The sequence below is a fragment of the Bos taurus genome, chromosome 16, assembly GCF_002263795.3.
Source record: "Bos taurus isolate L1 Dominette 01449 registration number 42190680 breed Hereford chromosome 16, ARS-UCD2.0, whole genome shotgun sequence".
NCBI lineage: Eukaryota > Metazoa > Chordata > Mammalia > Artiodactyla > Bovidae > Bos > Bos taurus.
In genome coordinates, this window is record NC_037343.1 from 29,289,082 (window position 1) to 29,306,342 (window position 17,261).

Here is a 17,261-nt window from a genome sequence, read left to right on the forward strand (position 1 = left end):
AATCCCTTTATTTCTTTCATTGAGTACTGTATTTAAAAATGGGTTCTTAAAAATAATAATTTTCTCTTGAAAGTAAATTACCTTTATGTTGTTTTAAAAACAGGATCTTGCAAGATTGAAAGACACATAAGCGAGTCTAGATTGCTTCTTCCTACAAAGCAGGAGGATCTATTGTTCACCAACCTTGACAAAACTGCATCTGGATCCCAGGTCCTCTCTTAAGAACAAAGTTCAATTTCAATATATTCAAAAGAACATGATATTTTTCCTGTGACCTAGTGAGCATATCAATATAGGAATTAAAGATGAGACCTGCTGCCGTGTAAACTTTTAATCATGTTTTCTGTCTTTAAGTATGAATACCATATGTACTCTTATTCTCAGGGCCCATCTTATTTCTATTTTCAAATTCTAGGATGAACCAAAGGTATTTAAACATAGCTTTCATACCATAAAATATATATCCACAAAACTATCACTACAGTCAAGATAATGAACATATGAAGATATCAATCAGCCTGGACAGGAGAAGAATCTGGGGGAGAATGGATACATGTATATGCATGGCTGGGTCCCCTCGCTGGTCACCTGAAACTATCACAACATTGTTAGTTGGTTATATCCCAAGACAAAATTAAAAGTTAAAAAAAAAAGAAAAGAAGAATGAGCTCTAAAACCATGAAAAGACATGGAGGAGCCTCAAATGCATCCTACCAAGTAAACGAGGCCAATTTGAAAAGGCTACATTTTGTGTGATCCTAATATATGACATTCCGGAAAATGCAAGGCTATGAAGACAATGAAAAGATCCATGGTTACCAGCAGTTGGTGAACTGGTAGAAATTGGAGGATTTTTAAGGCAGTGAAAATACTCTGTAAAATACTGATATTATAATGGTGGCTGTGTCACCATTTGTCAAAACCCATAGAATGCACACCACCAAGAGTGAACTCTAATGTAAACTCTGGACTTTGGATGATTATCACGTGTTGATGCAGGTTCATCGACTGTCCCAAATGGACCGCTCTGACAGAGGATACTAACAATGAGGGAGGCCACCCTCATTGTCGGGGGAGGGCAGTAAATGGAAAATCTCTGTACCTGCCTCTCAATTTTGTTGCAAATCTAAAACTGCTCTTAAAAAAATAAGTCTTATAAAAAAAAAAATAAAGGGACAGGAACTGCCGAACAGTTTTTTCAAAGTGGTTATACCATTTTATAGTCCCATCAGCAGTGTATAAGAGTTCAAGTTTTCCCACAGATTCCCCAACACTTGGCATCCTTAGTCGTGTAAATTTTTAACACTGTGGTTTTAATTTGCATTTTCCTACTGATTAATATGTTTAATATCCTCTTATTGGTTTATATGATATCTCTACATCACTGATGAATTATCTATTTAAAACTTTTTTTACCAAGTTGTCAAATGGGATGTTTGATTCTTTTTATTTTGGGGTTGTACCACACAGCATACAGAATTTAAGTTCCCCAACCAGGGATCAAACATGTGCCCTCTGCAGTGAAAAATGTGGATCCCTAACCAGCAGACCACCAGGGAATTCCCGTTTGAGCTTCATTACTGAATGTTCAGAGTTCTTCATACATTCTGGATATAATACACACTTCTGGCAATCGAATTTTATTTAAATAGCATTTTTGCATAATAAATACATTCACAGGCTTCTAATTTAAAAGGTTCAAAAGGCATTGAAAACTCTAGGACTTCCCTCGTGGTCAAGTGGTTAAGTGTCTGCTTTGCAATGCAGGGGATACTAGTTTGATCCCTGGTCCAGGAAGATTCCACATGCCACAGAGAAACTAGGCCCATGCACTGCAACTGCTGAGCCCACACTCTAGAGCCCATGCCCTCAGTAAGAGAAGCCACTGCAATTGAGAAGCCTGCAAACTGCAAGAAAGAATAGCCCTCTCTCACTGCAACTAGAGAAAGCCCGTGTAGCAATGAAGACCCAGCACAGCCAAAAATAACTAACTAAATGAGATTAAAAAAAGAAAACTCTAACATTTTTGTCCCTCGGTTTCCTATTCTGTCTTCCAGATGATGACAATAAATTTTCTACACACCCTTTATTGATATTATACTTTAGAAATATACATGCAAGAAATACTTATGTTCCCTTCCTATTTTTCTCAAATAGCCACAATATGCTCTGTTGTGTATTCTGCTTTCTTAAAGTATCTTAGCAGTAAATAAGAAACTTCCTCTGATTTTAAATTAAATGATTTCAGTTTTCTCCTATATGGAGGTATCCTATTTTAATTAATCATTCCTCTATTTATGGACACTTAGGTTTTTAAAAATCTTTTGCTTCTACAAATAGCACTGTACATGTCATTTTATCCATGTATAAAATGGATATACTTCTTTATATACTTTATATACTCCATAAAATGGAGTACTTCTTTACTCATAGAAGTACTAGGTCAAAGAGTATGGGAATTTGTAAATTTGCAGTTATTACCAAACTGCCCTCCAGAGGTTACATGAATTTACTCTCTTACCACCAACGGTGGCTTTTTCACCACACCATTGCCAACCCAATATATTCAAACTTTAGGAACTTTATTGTTCTGATAGCTAAAAAACAGGATCTTGGCATACTTTGATTTTTTATTTCTCATTATAAGTAAGACTGAACTCTTTCATCTCTTTAGAAGAGCCACTTCTTTCTCCTTTCTTAGGTACTGTTTGTATAAACAGACATTTTTATTACAGGTTATTTGATATTTTTTACTGATTCATAAAGATTGAAGGCAGAAGAAGGGGATGACAGAGGATGAGATGGTTGGATGGCATCACCAACTCATTGGACATGAGTTTGAGTAAACTCCGGCAGTTGGTGATGGACAGGGAGGCCTGGCATGCCACAGTCCGTGGGGTTGCAAAGAGTCGGACACGACTGAGCAACTGAACTGATTAGTAGTTCTTCACATACTTAGAAATTGGTCCTTTGTGGTAAGAATGGAGAAGGCAATGGCACCCGACTCCAGTATTCTTGCCTGGAGAATCCCATGGATGGAGGAGCCTGGTGGGCTGTAGTCCATGGGGTTGCTGGGAGTTGGACATGACTGAGCAACTTCCCTTTCACTTTTCACTTTCATTCATTGGAGAAGGAAATGGCAACCCACTCCAGTGATCTTTCCTGGAGAATCCCAAGGACGGGGGAGCCTGGTGGGCTTCCGTCTCTGGGGTCGCAGAGAGTCAGACACGACTGAAGTGACTTAGCAGCAGCAGCAGTGGTAAGAATTATAAATATTTCTGTCATTGTCTTTTGACTTTATGGGGTTTTTTGGGGGTGAGCAATGCAAAATGCTTTTTTTTTTTTTTTTACAAAATCAAATTTATCAATATTTTCTTTTATGATTCCTAGCTCTGGGGACTATTAAAAAGATCTTCCCCAATTCAAGATTAAGCAAAACTCTCCTACAGGTTCCTCTAGTAGTTTTACTGCTTCATTTAAAAAATCTGAATCTTTGATCCTTTCAAATCTTTCCTGGAAGGTCTGAGGTATGAAATCAACTTGTGTTTTCTTAGATTGCTTCAGAGTGGTCTCAATATCCACTGAATAAATAATTTAACCTCCTTCTCCCCTGTATGCCTGAGATGCAATCAGTGTTATTACGTATTAAAATTCTGTGGACATCTTTGATTCAATAAAGATATTTTAACCTTACTGGAGTATAGCTGATTTACAGTGTTGTGTTAATTTCATGGACTGTCTCTCCTTTATAATTCATCTTTTTATTCAAGTACCACTATGACATCATTTTGATTATGATGTTATATCAACATTAATATCTGATAATACATACTACAAACATATGTATGATAACACAATCTCCCCTCATTACTTTGTTTCTTCAGAATTTTCCTGGCTCTTCCTGCTTGATTTCTTTTCTTTATGTGAAATTTAGAATGAGTTGGTCTAGTTTTTTTTTTTAAAGGCCTACTGATATTTTCACTGGGATTGATTTTAGAATGCTGAGTATTCTGCACATTTCCTGCTAAGCTCTTTCCTGGCTTCTTTTTTTTAGGATATTTGAAAAAGTATATCATATCAATAATTTGTAGTGTACGTCAGCTTCCTTAAAAAAAAGAAAAACTACAAACTTCTGCTGATAATAAAGACTTGATTTAAACTGTTAATTTATCTTGATGAAGTAAAGAACTCTAAGATTCAACAATGTTATGGTAACCCTATTAACAGAGGATAAATTAGCAAGAGAAATAATGACAATCAAACTGCAGAATTATAACTAAACAATAAAATAGTGACTAATACCTCATTCTGACAATAATCAGAAACAGTGTGGCTCAATTTACTCAAACATGTAAAGTTACAGCAAAAAGCCCCCAAATGGCCTAAAGTAATTACCAAAGACCATAAATTACCTGTGTGAAACACAATACACATCACATTTTAATTTGTTCTTATAAACGAGGGAAATACTTAAAACAACAGCAGCACTGACACTTTTTAATACAATAGATAAAATAAATGTAAACCAGTTCAATGAAAAGTTCTCCTTGAATTTCATTATTATCTATAGAAATCATGTAAACTAAATTCCAGGTCTATTTGTTCAAGTCACTTTATATTTCAAGTCTTCCCTAAATTTTCCTACCATTTAAAATGAAAAACTCTTAAACAAGCTTTTACTAGGCTGACAGATCAAACATGAGGACTAATGATATATAGTATATTACAACATTTCACTCAGCCATTAAAAAGAATAGAATTAGAATCAGTTCTAATGAGGTGGATGAAACTGGAGCCTATTATACAGAGTGAAGTAAGCCAGAAGGAAAAACACCAATACAGTATACTAACGCATATATATGGAATTTAGAAAGATGCTAACAATAACCCTGTGTACGAGACAGCAAAAGAGACACTGATGTATAGAACAGTCTTATGGACTCTGTGGGAGAGGGAGAGGGTGGAAAGATTTGGGAGAATGGCACTGAAACATGTAAAATATCATGTATGAAATGAGATGCCAGTCCAGGTTCGATGCACGATTCTGGATGCTTGGGGCTAGAGTACTGGGATGACCCAGAGGGATGGTATGGGGAGGGAGGAGGGAGGAGGGTTCAGGATAGGGAACACATGTATACCTGTGGCGGATTCATTTTGATATTTGGCAAAACTAATACAATTATGTAAAGTTTAAAAATAAAATAAAACTAAAAAAAAAAAAAGTAATATAAGATTTTCTGATATATCAAGAAAGCAAGATAACACTAGAAAAGGAAAGGTAGTTTCACATGAAAGATAATTTGAAAAGTAATTCTCAGGAAGTAACATATTGGATATATTCACTTGATTCATTTTTATATAAAGTAAAACATGCATTTGTGGAAAGGATAATAAGTGGATCACTTATTATCTTGAAGTCATAATAAGAGTTTTAAAAAAGGTAATAATAATGTATATATAATCTCACAGCTTCATTAAATGCTTGTGAGGGCATCCTTAAATATTTTCTGGGACACAATGGGGCATCAATTTCAGTTCAGTCGCTCAGTCGTGTCTGACTTTTTGCAACCCCATTAACCACAGCATGCCAGGCCTCCCTGTCCCTCACCAACTCCCGGAGTTTACCCAAACTCTAGTCCACTGAGTTGGAGATGCCATCCAACCATCCCATCCTCTGTCGTCCCCTTCTCCTCCCGCTCTCAATCTTTCCCAGCATCAGGGTCTTTTCAAATGAGTCAGCCCTTTGCATCAGGTAGCCAAAGTATTGGAGTTTCAGCTTCAACATCAGTCCTTCCAATGAACACCCAGGACTGATCTCCTTTAGGATGGACTGGTTGGATCTTCTTGCAGTCCAAGGGACTCTCAAGAGTCTTCTAAAACACCACAGTTCAAAAGCATCAATTTTTCGGCGCTCAGCTTTCTTTATAGTTCAACTCTCACATCCAAACATGACTACTGGAAAAACCATAGCTTTGACTAGATGAACCTTTGTTGGCAAAGTAATGTCTCTGCTTTTTAATATGCTGTCTAGGTTTGTCATAATTTTCCTTCCAAGGAGTAAGCGTCTTTTAATTTTATGGCTGGAATCACCATCTGCAGTGATTTTGGAGCCTAAAAAAATAAAGTCAGCCACTGTTTCCACTGTTTCCCCATCTATTTACCATGAAGTGATGGGACCAGATGCCATGATCTTAATTTTCTGAATGTTGAGCTTTAAGCCAAACTTTTCACTCTCGTCTTTCACTTTCATCAAGAGGCTCTTTAGTTCTTCACTTTCTGCCATAAGGGCGGTGTCAAATGCATATCTGAGGTTATTGATATTTCTCCCGGCAATCCTGATTCCAGCTTGTGTTTCTTCCAGCCCAGCGATTCTCATGATGTCCTCTGCATAGAAGTTAAATAAGCAGGTGACAAAATACAGCCTTGTCATACTCCTTTTCCTATTTGGAACCAGTCTGTTGTTCCATGTCTAGTTCTAACTGTTGCTTCTTGACCTGCATACAGGTTTCAGGTGGTCTGGTATTCCCATCTCTTTCAATATTTTCCATACTTTATTGTGAGCCACACAATCAGAGGCTTTGGCATAGTCAATAAAGCAGAAATAGATGTTTTTCTGGAACTCTCTTGCTTTTTCCATGATCCAGCGGATGTTGGCAATTTGATCTCTGGTTCCTCTGCCTTTTCTAAAACCAGCTTGAATATCTGGAAGTTCACGGTTCACGTATGGCTGAAGCCTGGCTTGGAGAATTTTGAGCATTACTTTACTAGTGTGTGAGATGACTGCAATTGTGCGGTAGTTTGAGCACTCTTTGGCATTGCCTTTCTTTGGGATTGGAATGAAAACTGACCTTTTCCAGTCCTGTGGCCACTGCTGAGTTTTCCAAATTTGCTGGCATATTGAGTGCAGCACTTTCACAGCATCATCTTTCAGGATTTGAAATAGTTCAACTGGAATTCCATCGCCTCCACTAGCTTTGTCCGTAGTGATGCTTTCTAAGGCCCACTTAACTTCACATTCCAGGATGTCTGGCTCTAGGTCAGTGATCACACCATCATGATTATCTGGGTCATGAAGATCTTTTTTGTACATTTCTTCTGTGTATTCTTGCCACATCTTCTTAATATCTTCTGCTTCTGTTAGATCCATACCATTTCTGTCCTTTATTGTGCCCATTTTTGCATGAAATGCTCCCTTGGTATCTCTAATTTTCTTGAAGAGATCTCTAGTCTTTCCCATTCTGTTGTTTTCCTCTATTTCTTTGCATTGATCGCTGAGGAAGGCTTTTTTATCTCTCCTTGCTATTCTTTGGAACTCTGCATTCAGATGCTTATATCTTTCCTTTTCTCCTTTGCTTTTTTGCTTCTCTTCTTTTCACAGCTATTTGTAAGGCCTCCTCAGACAGCCATTTTGCTTTTTTGCATTTCTTTTCCATGGGGATGGTCTTGATCCCTGTCTTCTGTACAATGTCATGAACCTCCGTCCATAGTTCATCAGGCACTCTATCTATCAGATCTAGTCCCTTAAATCTATTTCTCACTTCCACCGTATAATCATAAGGGATTTGATTTAGGTCATAACTGAATAGTCTAGTGGTTTTCCCCACTTTGTTCAATTTAAGTCTGAATTTGGCAATAAGGAGTTCATGATCTGAGCCACAGTCAGCTCCTGGTCTTGTTTTTGCTGACTGTATAGAGCGTCTCCATCTTTGGCTGCAAAGAATATAATCAATCTGATTTCAGTGTTGGCCTTCTGATGATGTCCATGTGTAGAGTCTTCTCTTGTGCTGTTGGAAGAGGGTGTTTGCTATGACCAGTGCATTCTCTTGGCAAAACTCTATTAGCCTTTGCCCGGCTTCATTCCGTATTCCAAGGCCAAATTTGCCTGTTATTCCAGGTGTTTCTTGACTTCCTACTTTTGCATTCCAGTCCCCTATAATGAAAAGGACATCTTTTTCGGGTGTTAGTTCTAAAAGGTCTTGTAGGTCTTCACAGACCCGTTCAACTTCAGCTTCTTCAGTGTTACTGGTTGGGGCATAGACTTGGATTACTGTGATACTGAATGGTTTGCCTTGGAAACGAACAGAGATCATTCTGTCATTTTTGAGATTGCATCCAAGTACTGCATTTCTGACTCTTTCGTTGACTATGATGGCTACTCCATTTCTTCTAAGGGATTCCTGCCCTGAGTAGTAGATATAATGGTCATCCGAATTAAATTCACCCATTCCAGTCCATTTTAGTTCACTGATTCCTAGAATGTCGACGTTCACTCTTGCCATCTCCTATTTCACCACTTCCAATTTGCCTTGATTCATGGACCTAACATTCCAGGTTCCTATGCAATATTGCTCTTTACAGCATCAGACCTTGCTTCTATCACCAGTCGCATCCACAACTGGGTGTTGTTTTTGCTTTGGCTCCATCCCTTCATTCAGAGAAGGCAATGGCACCCCAATCCAGTACTCTTGCCTGGAAAATCCTATGGATGGAAGAGCCTGGTAGGCTGCAGGCCATGGGGTCGCTAAGAGTCGGACACGACTAAGTGACTTCACTTTCACTTTTCACTTTCATGCATTGAAGAAGGAAATGGCAACCCACTCCAGTGTTCTTCCCTGGAGAATCCCAAGGATGGGGGAGCCTGGTGGGCTGCCGTCTCTGGGGTCGCACAGAGTCGGATACGACTGAAGTGACTTAGCAGCAGCATCCCTTCATTCTTTCTGGAGTTATTTCTCCACTGATCTCCAGTAGTGTATTGGGTACCTACTGACCTGGGGAGTTCATCTTTTAGTGTCCTTTTTGCCTTTTCATACTAATCAGAACATGGGGTTCTCAAGGCAAGAATACTGACGTGGTTTGCTATTCCCTTCTCCAGTGGACCACATTCTGTCAGACCTCTCCACTATGACCTGTCCGTCTTGGGTGGCCCCACACAGCATGGCTTAGTTTCATTGAGTGAGACAAGGCTGTGGTCCATGTGATCAGACTGGCTAGTTTTCTGTGATTGTGATTTCAGTCTGTCTGCCCTCTGATGCCCTCTCTCAGCAACTACCATGTTACTTGGGTTTCTCTTAGTGGGGCACAGCTAATATAAAAAAATTATGTTCAAGGCCTGTGATCTGAAGAAAAATGAAATTGTGTATTTAATTACAAGTTGCCTAAGTATAAAAAGCATCTACATTAACGCTGGTCAATAGAATATATTTAACATATAACTACTCTGGAAAGTTATGTTTTGGTACTAGTCTTTTAAACAAAAACATTATTTTTACCTCCGTGGTTTCCCCATAAGCCTCCTGATTTTTCCCCATTCCACTCTTGTTAATTTTCTCGTTTTCAAATTAGGAAAAGATTCCTTTAGACACACACAGAAGTCATTATCACCTTCAAAAAGTGGTCTGTAAAAGAGAAATTGTATTTTAAGTTAATATACAGCTTGAGACATAAAATTCAAAATATGCATTCCAATTTTGAACATCAATCAATCCCAAGACACCAAACTTTCACTTCTACCCAAAATATATACAAAATGGGCACAAATTCCAAGTGCTAAAATTAAATTAAATTGTTTACATTTATAAAACAAATAATGTGTAAAAGTTACTCAAGAGGTACTGTCTGTGCTTGAGATTCCAGGAGATACTGATTTTCATTAAATCTCCTATAGGAGTCTATCCTTTGGAAAGCTATTTTAGCACTCATTGTATCTGGTGAGGATAAAGAATGTAAACTACAAAGTATCTTTGTCCCAAAGATAATAAATATCATCACCAAGTAGTTCTCTTTGATATTAAATTAGTTTTAGGAAACTAGGGGACTCTAAAGAATTAGATTGGTTCTTTAGGAAATGCAGAACACAGATTATACTAGGACACCCTGAGAGCTCTCTTAATTAAGATAACGAAAAAATCTGTGGACAAAAATAAAACAATTTTATTGATGAGTTTGGGAAACGAGGAACCAGTCTTAGTAATGACACATGAATGTCTTGGGCTTAAATATCAATGTTCATGAGGTTAACAAGGTTTAGAGTAGGCAACTGGTAACAACAGAGAAAGGAAATAAAGATAAGTAGCCAGCAAAGCAAGTACCACTGATAAGCATGGGTTAGATAAGAATAGATTGCAGTGGATGAGAAATCAGAATCTTTCTTCAATGAATTCTGTTGCTGAATAATTGCATTTCACCCAAATCTCTTACTATGCTCTACTTAAACACTTACATATAACAAAAAAGTGCATGAATATCATCCCCTAAATAGAAAGACTCTTAAAAATCTTCCTGAATCACTTTTACCATTCATAACTGTTTCTCTACTACTATACTAGCATTTAAAATCTTAAAATTTATAAAACAAGTCCCATTCACTGCAAATAATGGTGCTTTGTTTTCAGGGTATCTCCACTGCATAGTCTTTGTAAAGTATAATATAGAAATTATACTGTCATTTGATTTTTCACAAAAACTTATAACAACTTCTTCCCCAAAAGAGAGGAAGCAAGAAAAGCATGAAAAACAGAAACAGATCAAACTAGAATGAGGAATAGGAAAAGAAATTCAGGAAAAAAACAGAATCAAAATAGACCTCTAGAAAAAGTTGAGGCTTTTAACATGTGAAAACCTTAAACTTCTGATTCAAATGATATTCATGATATGAGCCGTGATACATACTTATCTATATTTGAGTAGAACCACTCATATATGCACCATTTATGTGCTTTGGGAAGCTTGAGTAAGTTACGTAATCGAAAACCAATCTTCTGTGAGGCCTTCTTATCTGGTGTTGACATTGTTGCTGTAAATTTCTATACAATAAAAAAGAGAGATTAATTACAGTCCCATTAAGTAAAAGTGAACATCCATAATACTGACTACATTTGTAAAAAGGTAAAGATTATGGTTAAGTACTCAAAAAGATTCAACAATATACAAAATAAATTTGTTATTATTTAACAAATACACATTCTAATTATTTCTTACAAAGTTAAAGCCTCCAGTTTCATAACAAATTTTGACAAGGAGGGTGAAAATATTTGCCGCCACCATGTTTGCTCTACAGTACAATTTCAATTTAGGTATGTAGGAAGAAGATATTTAGGACACTATTTCTGCAGTTCTTGGCCTAGAAAAGACAAGTAAGGACTCTGATACAATTGTGAGCGAGATCAAGAGAAAGAACATGTAGAAAATATCACTAATTTATATGAATTTTAAAAATGCTGGGAAAGATGTTTTATATTCATGGATTGGAAGAATATTGTTAAAATGTCTATAATACCCAAAGCAATCTACAGATTCAATGCAATCTTTATTAAAATTTCAATGGCATTTTTCACAGAAATAGAATAAGCAATCCAAAAACTGTTATGAAACCACAAAAAAACCCTGAATAAGCCAAAGTAATCTTGAGAAAAAAGGACAAAGCCAGAGGCATCACACTCCCTAATCTAATAATATAGATTATAAACTATATTACAAAGCTATAGTAATCAAAATGTGATAGGACTAGCATAAAAACAGATAGGTTAGGCCAATGGAACAGAACTGAGCCCAGAAATAAATGCATGCAAATATGGTCAATTGATATTTCACAAGGTAACCAAGAATACTCAATTGGGGAAAAGATAGTCTCTTTGATAAATGGCGTTGGAAATGGTTTTCACAAGCAAAAGAATAAAACTGGCTACCTGTCTTACATCACAAAAATAAACAGATTAAAGCCTTATATGTAAATATAAGACCTGAAACTATAAAATTCCTAGAAGAAAATATAGGGGAAAATCTTGACATTGGTCTTGGTGATAATTTTTTTTGGAGATGACACCAAAAGCACAGACAACAGAAGCAACAGTCAATAAGTGGGACTACATCAAACTGAAAAGCTCCTGCACCTCAAAGAAACAATCAACAAAATGAAAAGGCAGGCTACAGAATGGGAGAAAATATTTCCAAATCATATATCTGACAAGAGGTTAACACCCAAAATATATAAGGAACTCATACAACGCCATGACAAAAAGACAATCTGATTTAAAAATGGGCAGAGGAGTTGAATGGACCTTTTTCCAAAGATGATACACAAATGGCAAAAAGGTACATGAAAAGGTGCTCAACATTACTATTAAGGGAAGCCACAGTAAGGTATTACCTCACATCTGTAAGAATGACTGTTATCAAAAACGCAAGAAATAACAATGTTGGAGAGAGTGTGAAAAAAGAGAACCCTTGTAAACTGCTGGTGGAAATGTAAATTGGTGTGGCCAGAAGGCAAAACAGTATGGAGGTTGCTCAGGAAATTAAAAATAGATGTACCACATAATCCAGCAATTCTAATTCTGGGTGTTTATCCAAAGGAAATGAACTCACTATCTCCAAAAGATACATGCACCCCCAAGTTCACTGGAGAATTATTTACAATAGCCAAGACATGGAAACAACTGCTGCATACACTGATAAATGAACAAAGAAAATGTGGTATATATGCAGATGGAATATTATTCAGTCATTAAAAAGAAGGAAATTTTTCCATTTGTGACAATGTGGATAGGCCTTGAGGACATCATGCTAAGTGAAATAAGTCAGAGAAAGATAAACAGCATTTACTTTTACTTATATGTGTAACTTAAAAAAAAACACTCCTCTCCCCTCAAAAAACCCAAACTCAACAGAGAACAGATACAAAGAACAGACTAGTGGTTGCCAGAGACAGGGTAGGGGGACAGATGAAATGGATAAAAAATGGTCAAAGGATACAAACTTCCAGTTATAAAATAAGTAAGTTATGGGTATGTAATGTACAGCATGGTGACGATATCATACTATTTATCTGAAAGTTGCTAAAAGAATAAATTTTTAAAGTTCTCATCACAAGAAAAAAAAATTGTAACTATGGGGATGGATGTTAACTAGACTAGACTTACTATGATGATCATTTCACAATATACACAAATAGTAAAATGATCATATTGTATACCTAAAGGTAATATATCAATTATATTTCATTTTTAAAAAAGCTTAAAAAACATCATCAGAACATCAAAAAAATACAACACAACCAAGTGAAATTCATGTCAAGAATACAAGAAAGGGCCAGTATTAGAAAACTATTACTGTAATGTGCCATTATTAATAAATGAAATAATGAAAATCATATGATCACTTCCACTGATGCTAAAACACTTGATAAAATCCAATATCTACTAAAAAAAACTCTTAATGGAATAAAAATAGACACAATGACTAAAAAAACACAATATGCCAAGTGATACAGCTAAAGCAGTACCTGAAAGAAAAATTTAATTCATTGGATAAATGCTTGTACTAGAATAAAAGAAAAATTTCAAATATAACTTATCCTTCCACCATAAGAAATTAGAAAAAAAAAAAAAGAACAAAGAAAACTCAAAGCAAGTAGAGGAAGAAAATAATAAAAAATCAGAGCAAAAATAATAGAAATAAAAAACAGAAAACCAAAAGAAGAAAAATCAATACAATCAAAAATTATTTGAAGAAAATAATCAACAAAATTAATAAACCTTTAGTTATACTGACCAAGAAAATAAAAATAGATGAATACTTTCTTAACCTTCAAAACACATTTCTTGGGCTTCCCTGGTGGCTCAGTGGTAAAGAATCCACCTTCCAATTCAGGACATGTGAGTTCGATCCCTGATCTGGGAAGACCCCACGTGCCACCAGAGCAAATAAACCCACGTGCCACAACTATTGAGCCTGTGCTCCAGAGCCCAGGAATCACAACTACTGAGCTCACGTGCCACAATTACCGATGCTCATGCGCACTCGAGACCGTGCTCCACAACAAAAGCGACCGCAAAGAGAAGCTTGTGCATGGCAACTAGAGAGTAGCCCCTGCTCTCCACAACTAAAGAAAAGCCCATGCATCAAGGAAGATCTAGCACAGCCCAAAATAAATAAATAACACATTTCTCCCCAATCCAATCCAAAAGTCAGGATCATATTCAACGTTAAAATTGTGAACATTTCTCATTAAAGTGAGGACTATGATAAAGATGTTGATTATACTATTTTTGACATTGGTTTGATGGTGGAATTAGCCAATTGAAGAAAAAGAATAAAACTGTAAATCTGCAGGTGACATGACTTCCCCAGAAAACTCAAAAAATCAACTATAAGAATTTAATAAAGCAGAAGAAAACAAGCTGTTATCCAAAATTCTCTATTTTTAAAAGATATTATCTTCTCTCTATATAAATGAAAACAGATTAGACAATAAAACAAGAAATACATTATTTATTACAGCAAAAATGGTGAGAACAAAGTATTAAACACCTAGGAATACACTTAAGAAATGTGCAAGATTGACATGCAAAAGAAATTTAAAGTCTGGAATCAAGATTGCCAGGAGAAATATCAACAACCTCATACTGGCAGATGACACCAACCTAATGGCAGAAGGCGAAGAGGAACTAAAGAGCCTCTTGATGAAGATGAAAGAGGAGAGTGGAAAAAGTTGGTTTAAAAACCAAATATTCAAAAAACCAAGATCATGGCATCCAGTTCCATTATTTCATGGCAAACAGATGGGGAAAAAATGGAAACAGTAGCAGATTTTATTTTCTAAAGCTCCAAAATCACTGTGGATGGTGACTGTAGCCATCAAGTTAAAAGACGCTTGCTCCTTGGAAGAAAAGCTATGACCAACCTAAACAGTGTATTAAAAAGCAGAGATGTTACTTTGCCAACAAAGGTCTGTCTAGTCAAAGCTATGGTTTTTCCAGTAGTCATGTATGGATGTAAGAATTGGACTATAAAGAGCTGAGTGCTGAAGAACTGTTGTTTTTGAACTGTGATGTTGGAGAAGACTCTTGAGAATCCCTTGGACTGTAAGATCAAACCAGTCAATCTGAAAGGAAATCAGTACTGAATATTCATTGGAAGGACTGATGCTAAAGCTGAAACTCCAATACTTCGGCTGCCTGATGTGAAAAACTGACTCCTTGGAAAAGACCCTGATGCTGGCAAAGACTGAAGGCAGGAGAGGCGAAAGGGGCAACAGAGGATGAGATGGTTGGATGGCATCACTGATTCAATGGACATGAGTTTGAGCAGACTCTGGGAGACAGTGAAGGACACGAAGCCAGTATGCTGCAGTGCACGGAGTTGAACATGACCTAGCAACTAAACGACAACAAAAAAGGGGCAAAAAAGCTTGAATAAGTGGAACTACAACCAGTTCTTGGATGGGTAGTCCCAATGTTACATGTCATATTCCCCAAATAATTTATAATATTACTGCAATATCAATGAAAATCCCAACAGACTCTTTTTCCTAGTCAAGTTGATTCTAAAGTTCATAAGGAAAAATAAATGTGAAAGAATATTCAGGAAAATCTTAATGCTATATCAGAGGCTAAAACACAATATAAAGTCACATTAAAACAATTTGATACTAGCACATAGAGAGATATACTAGATATAAAGAGATAGGAAGTCTAGAAATAAACCCAAATATATACAGAATTTAGCTTGTCATGCAGTAGCATTATAAACCAATGTAAAAAAGATGGATTATTCAGTAAATGTTACCAGGACAACTAAACAGTCCTCTGGAAAAAAAATCTGGTTGCAGTCTTACCTCATTCCTTACTCCAAAATAAATTTCAGACAGTTAAAGATTTAAACTTTTTTTTTTTTTAATGAAATAAGAAATAGAGAATTCTAAAGCTATAAATTTTAGACTAGGGAAGGTTTTTCTGATTATACAATCAAAAACTCATTAAAAGGAAACAGGTATATTTGACCTATAGAATCTTTTTCAGTCCTCTATGGTGAAAAATACAGAAACAAAGCAAAAGACAAACTATTATACAAACTCTGAAAAAAATTATAATATAAATAGCCAAAGGACTAATATTCTTAATATATACAAAGTTGTTACAAATTAATCAGAAATGACCAATAATTCAATTTTTAAAAATGGGAGAAGGACTTCCCTGCTGTTACAGTGGATAAGAATCCACCTGCTAATGTAGGGGACACAGGTTTGATCCCTGGTCCAGGAAGATTCCAGATGTCGTGGAGCAACTAAGCCCATGAGCTACAGCTACTGAGTCCACACTCTAGAGCCTGTGTTCTGCAACAACAGAAGCCACTGCAATGAGAAGCCCACACACTACAACAAAGAGTAGGCCCTGCTTGCTGCAACTAGAGAAAGCCAATGTGCAGCAACAAAGACCTAACACAGACAAACATAAGTAAATAAATAAATAAAACTTAAAAATTAAAAAAAAAATAGGAGAAAGTTTAGAACATAGGAAAGAAAGTTTATAAATGTATATGAAAAGTATCTCACCATCACTCATAGATGACATACCAACTAAAACAAATGAGATGCTGTTATGAGATTAGCAAAAATCTAGCTGTTTGGTTATACTGGGTTGACAAGCATTAGATAAAATAGGCACTGTGATATATTATTGGCTGAAAGTATACGCCAGTATAATTTCTTTGGAGAATAATCTGGCACTACTTTAAAAACTTTAAATGTGCATATCCTGTGATCCAGCAATTCCACATTTTAGGCATCTGTCCTAGAAAACACTTGCAAATTTATAAAAACATGCTTGGGATGTTCACCACAGCATTGTGTGTAATAGTGAAAACTCAGAAACCACTTGAACGCCCATAAATAGAGAATTTATAAATAAATTATGGTATAAGGTTGAATACTACAAAACAGCAAAAAGAAATGAAACACCGAAGCCTGTCTAAATCAGTCAGCATAGCCAGATCTCAAAAACAAAAACAAATAATAATTTGGTTATTATTTATGCTAAATGACTCATGACATATAATTTTTTTTTACATTAACAAGTCAACTTTCTAAGTACCATGTGGTATCCTGAATTGGATTCTGGGCCAGAAAAAGGACATTAATGGAAAAACAGAAAAAATCCAAATAAAGTCTGTTGTTTAATAGTATTATACCAGTGTTAATTTCTTAGTTTTGACAAACCGTGGTTGTATAAGATGTTAACATTAGGGAAAGCTGGATGAAGGGCATATGGGATGCCTTTGATTCCACTGCAGGGGGCATAGTTCAATCCCTGGTCAGGGAACTAAGATCTCTACAAGCCACAAGACAAAATAAAAACAAAAAAACAGACTTTTGAGTGAAAAAATAAATTACAGAATGATGACTGATACAATATCATGAAAATACTACTATAAATGTAATTTTTAAACTACATACACAAAACAATACTATATATTTTCTGTGAAAA

At 36.0% G+C, this 17,261-nt stretch overlaps 1 protein-coding gene across 1 annotated transcript in view; it reads right to left on the reverse strand.

Annotated features, from left to right (window-relative positions):
• The window catches only part of LIN9 (lin-9 DREAM MuvB core complex component), an 85,303-nt gene that overhangs the window by 50,670 nt on the left and 17,372 nt on the right, over positions 1 to 17,261 (reverse strand). The window contains exons 5-6 of the mRNA XM_024976709.2: positions 10,669 to 10,802; positions 9,270 to 9,395 (exon numbers count right to left, since the gene is read on the reverse strand). Of these exons, the coding sequence (XP_024832477.1) occupies positions 9,270 to 9,395; positions 10,669 to 10,802 (260 nt within the window). The remainder of the gene's footprint in view (positions 1 to 9,269; positions 9,396 to 10,668; positions 10,803 to 17,261) is intronic.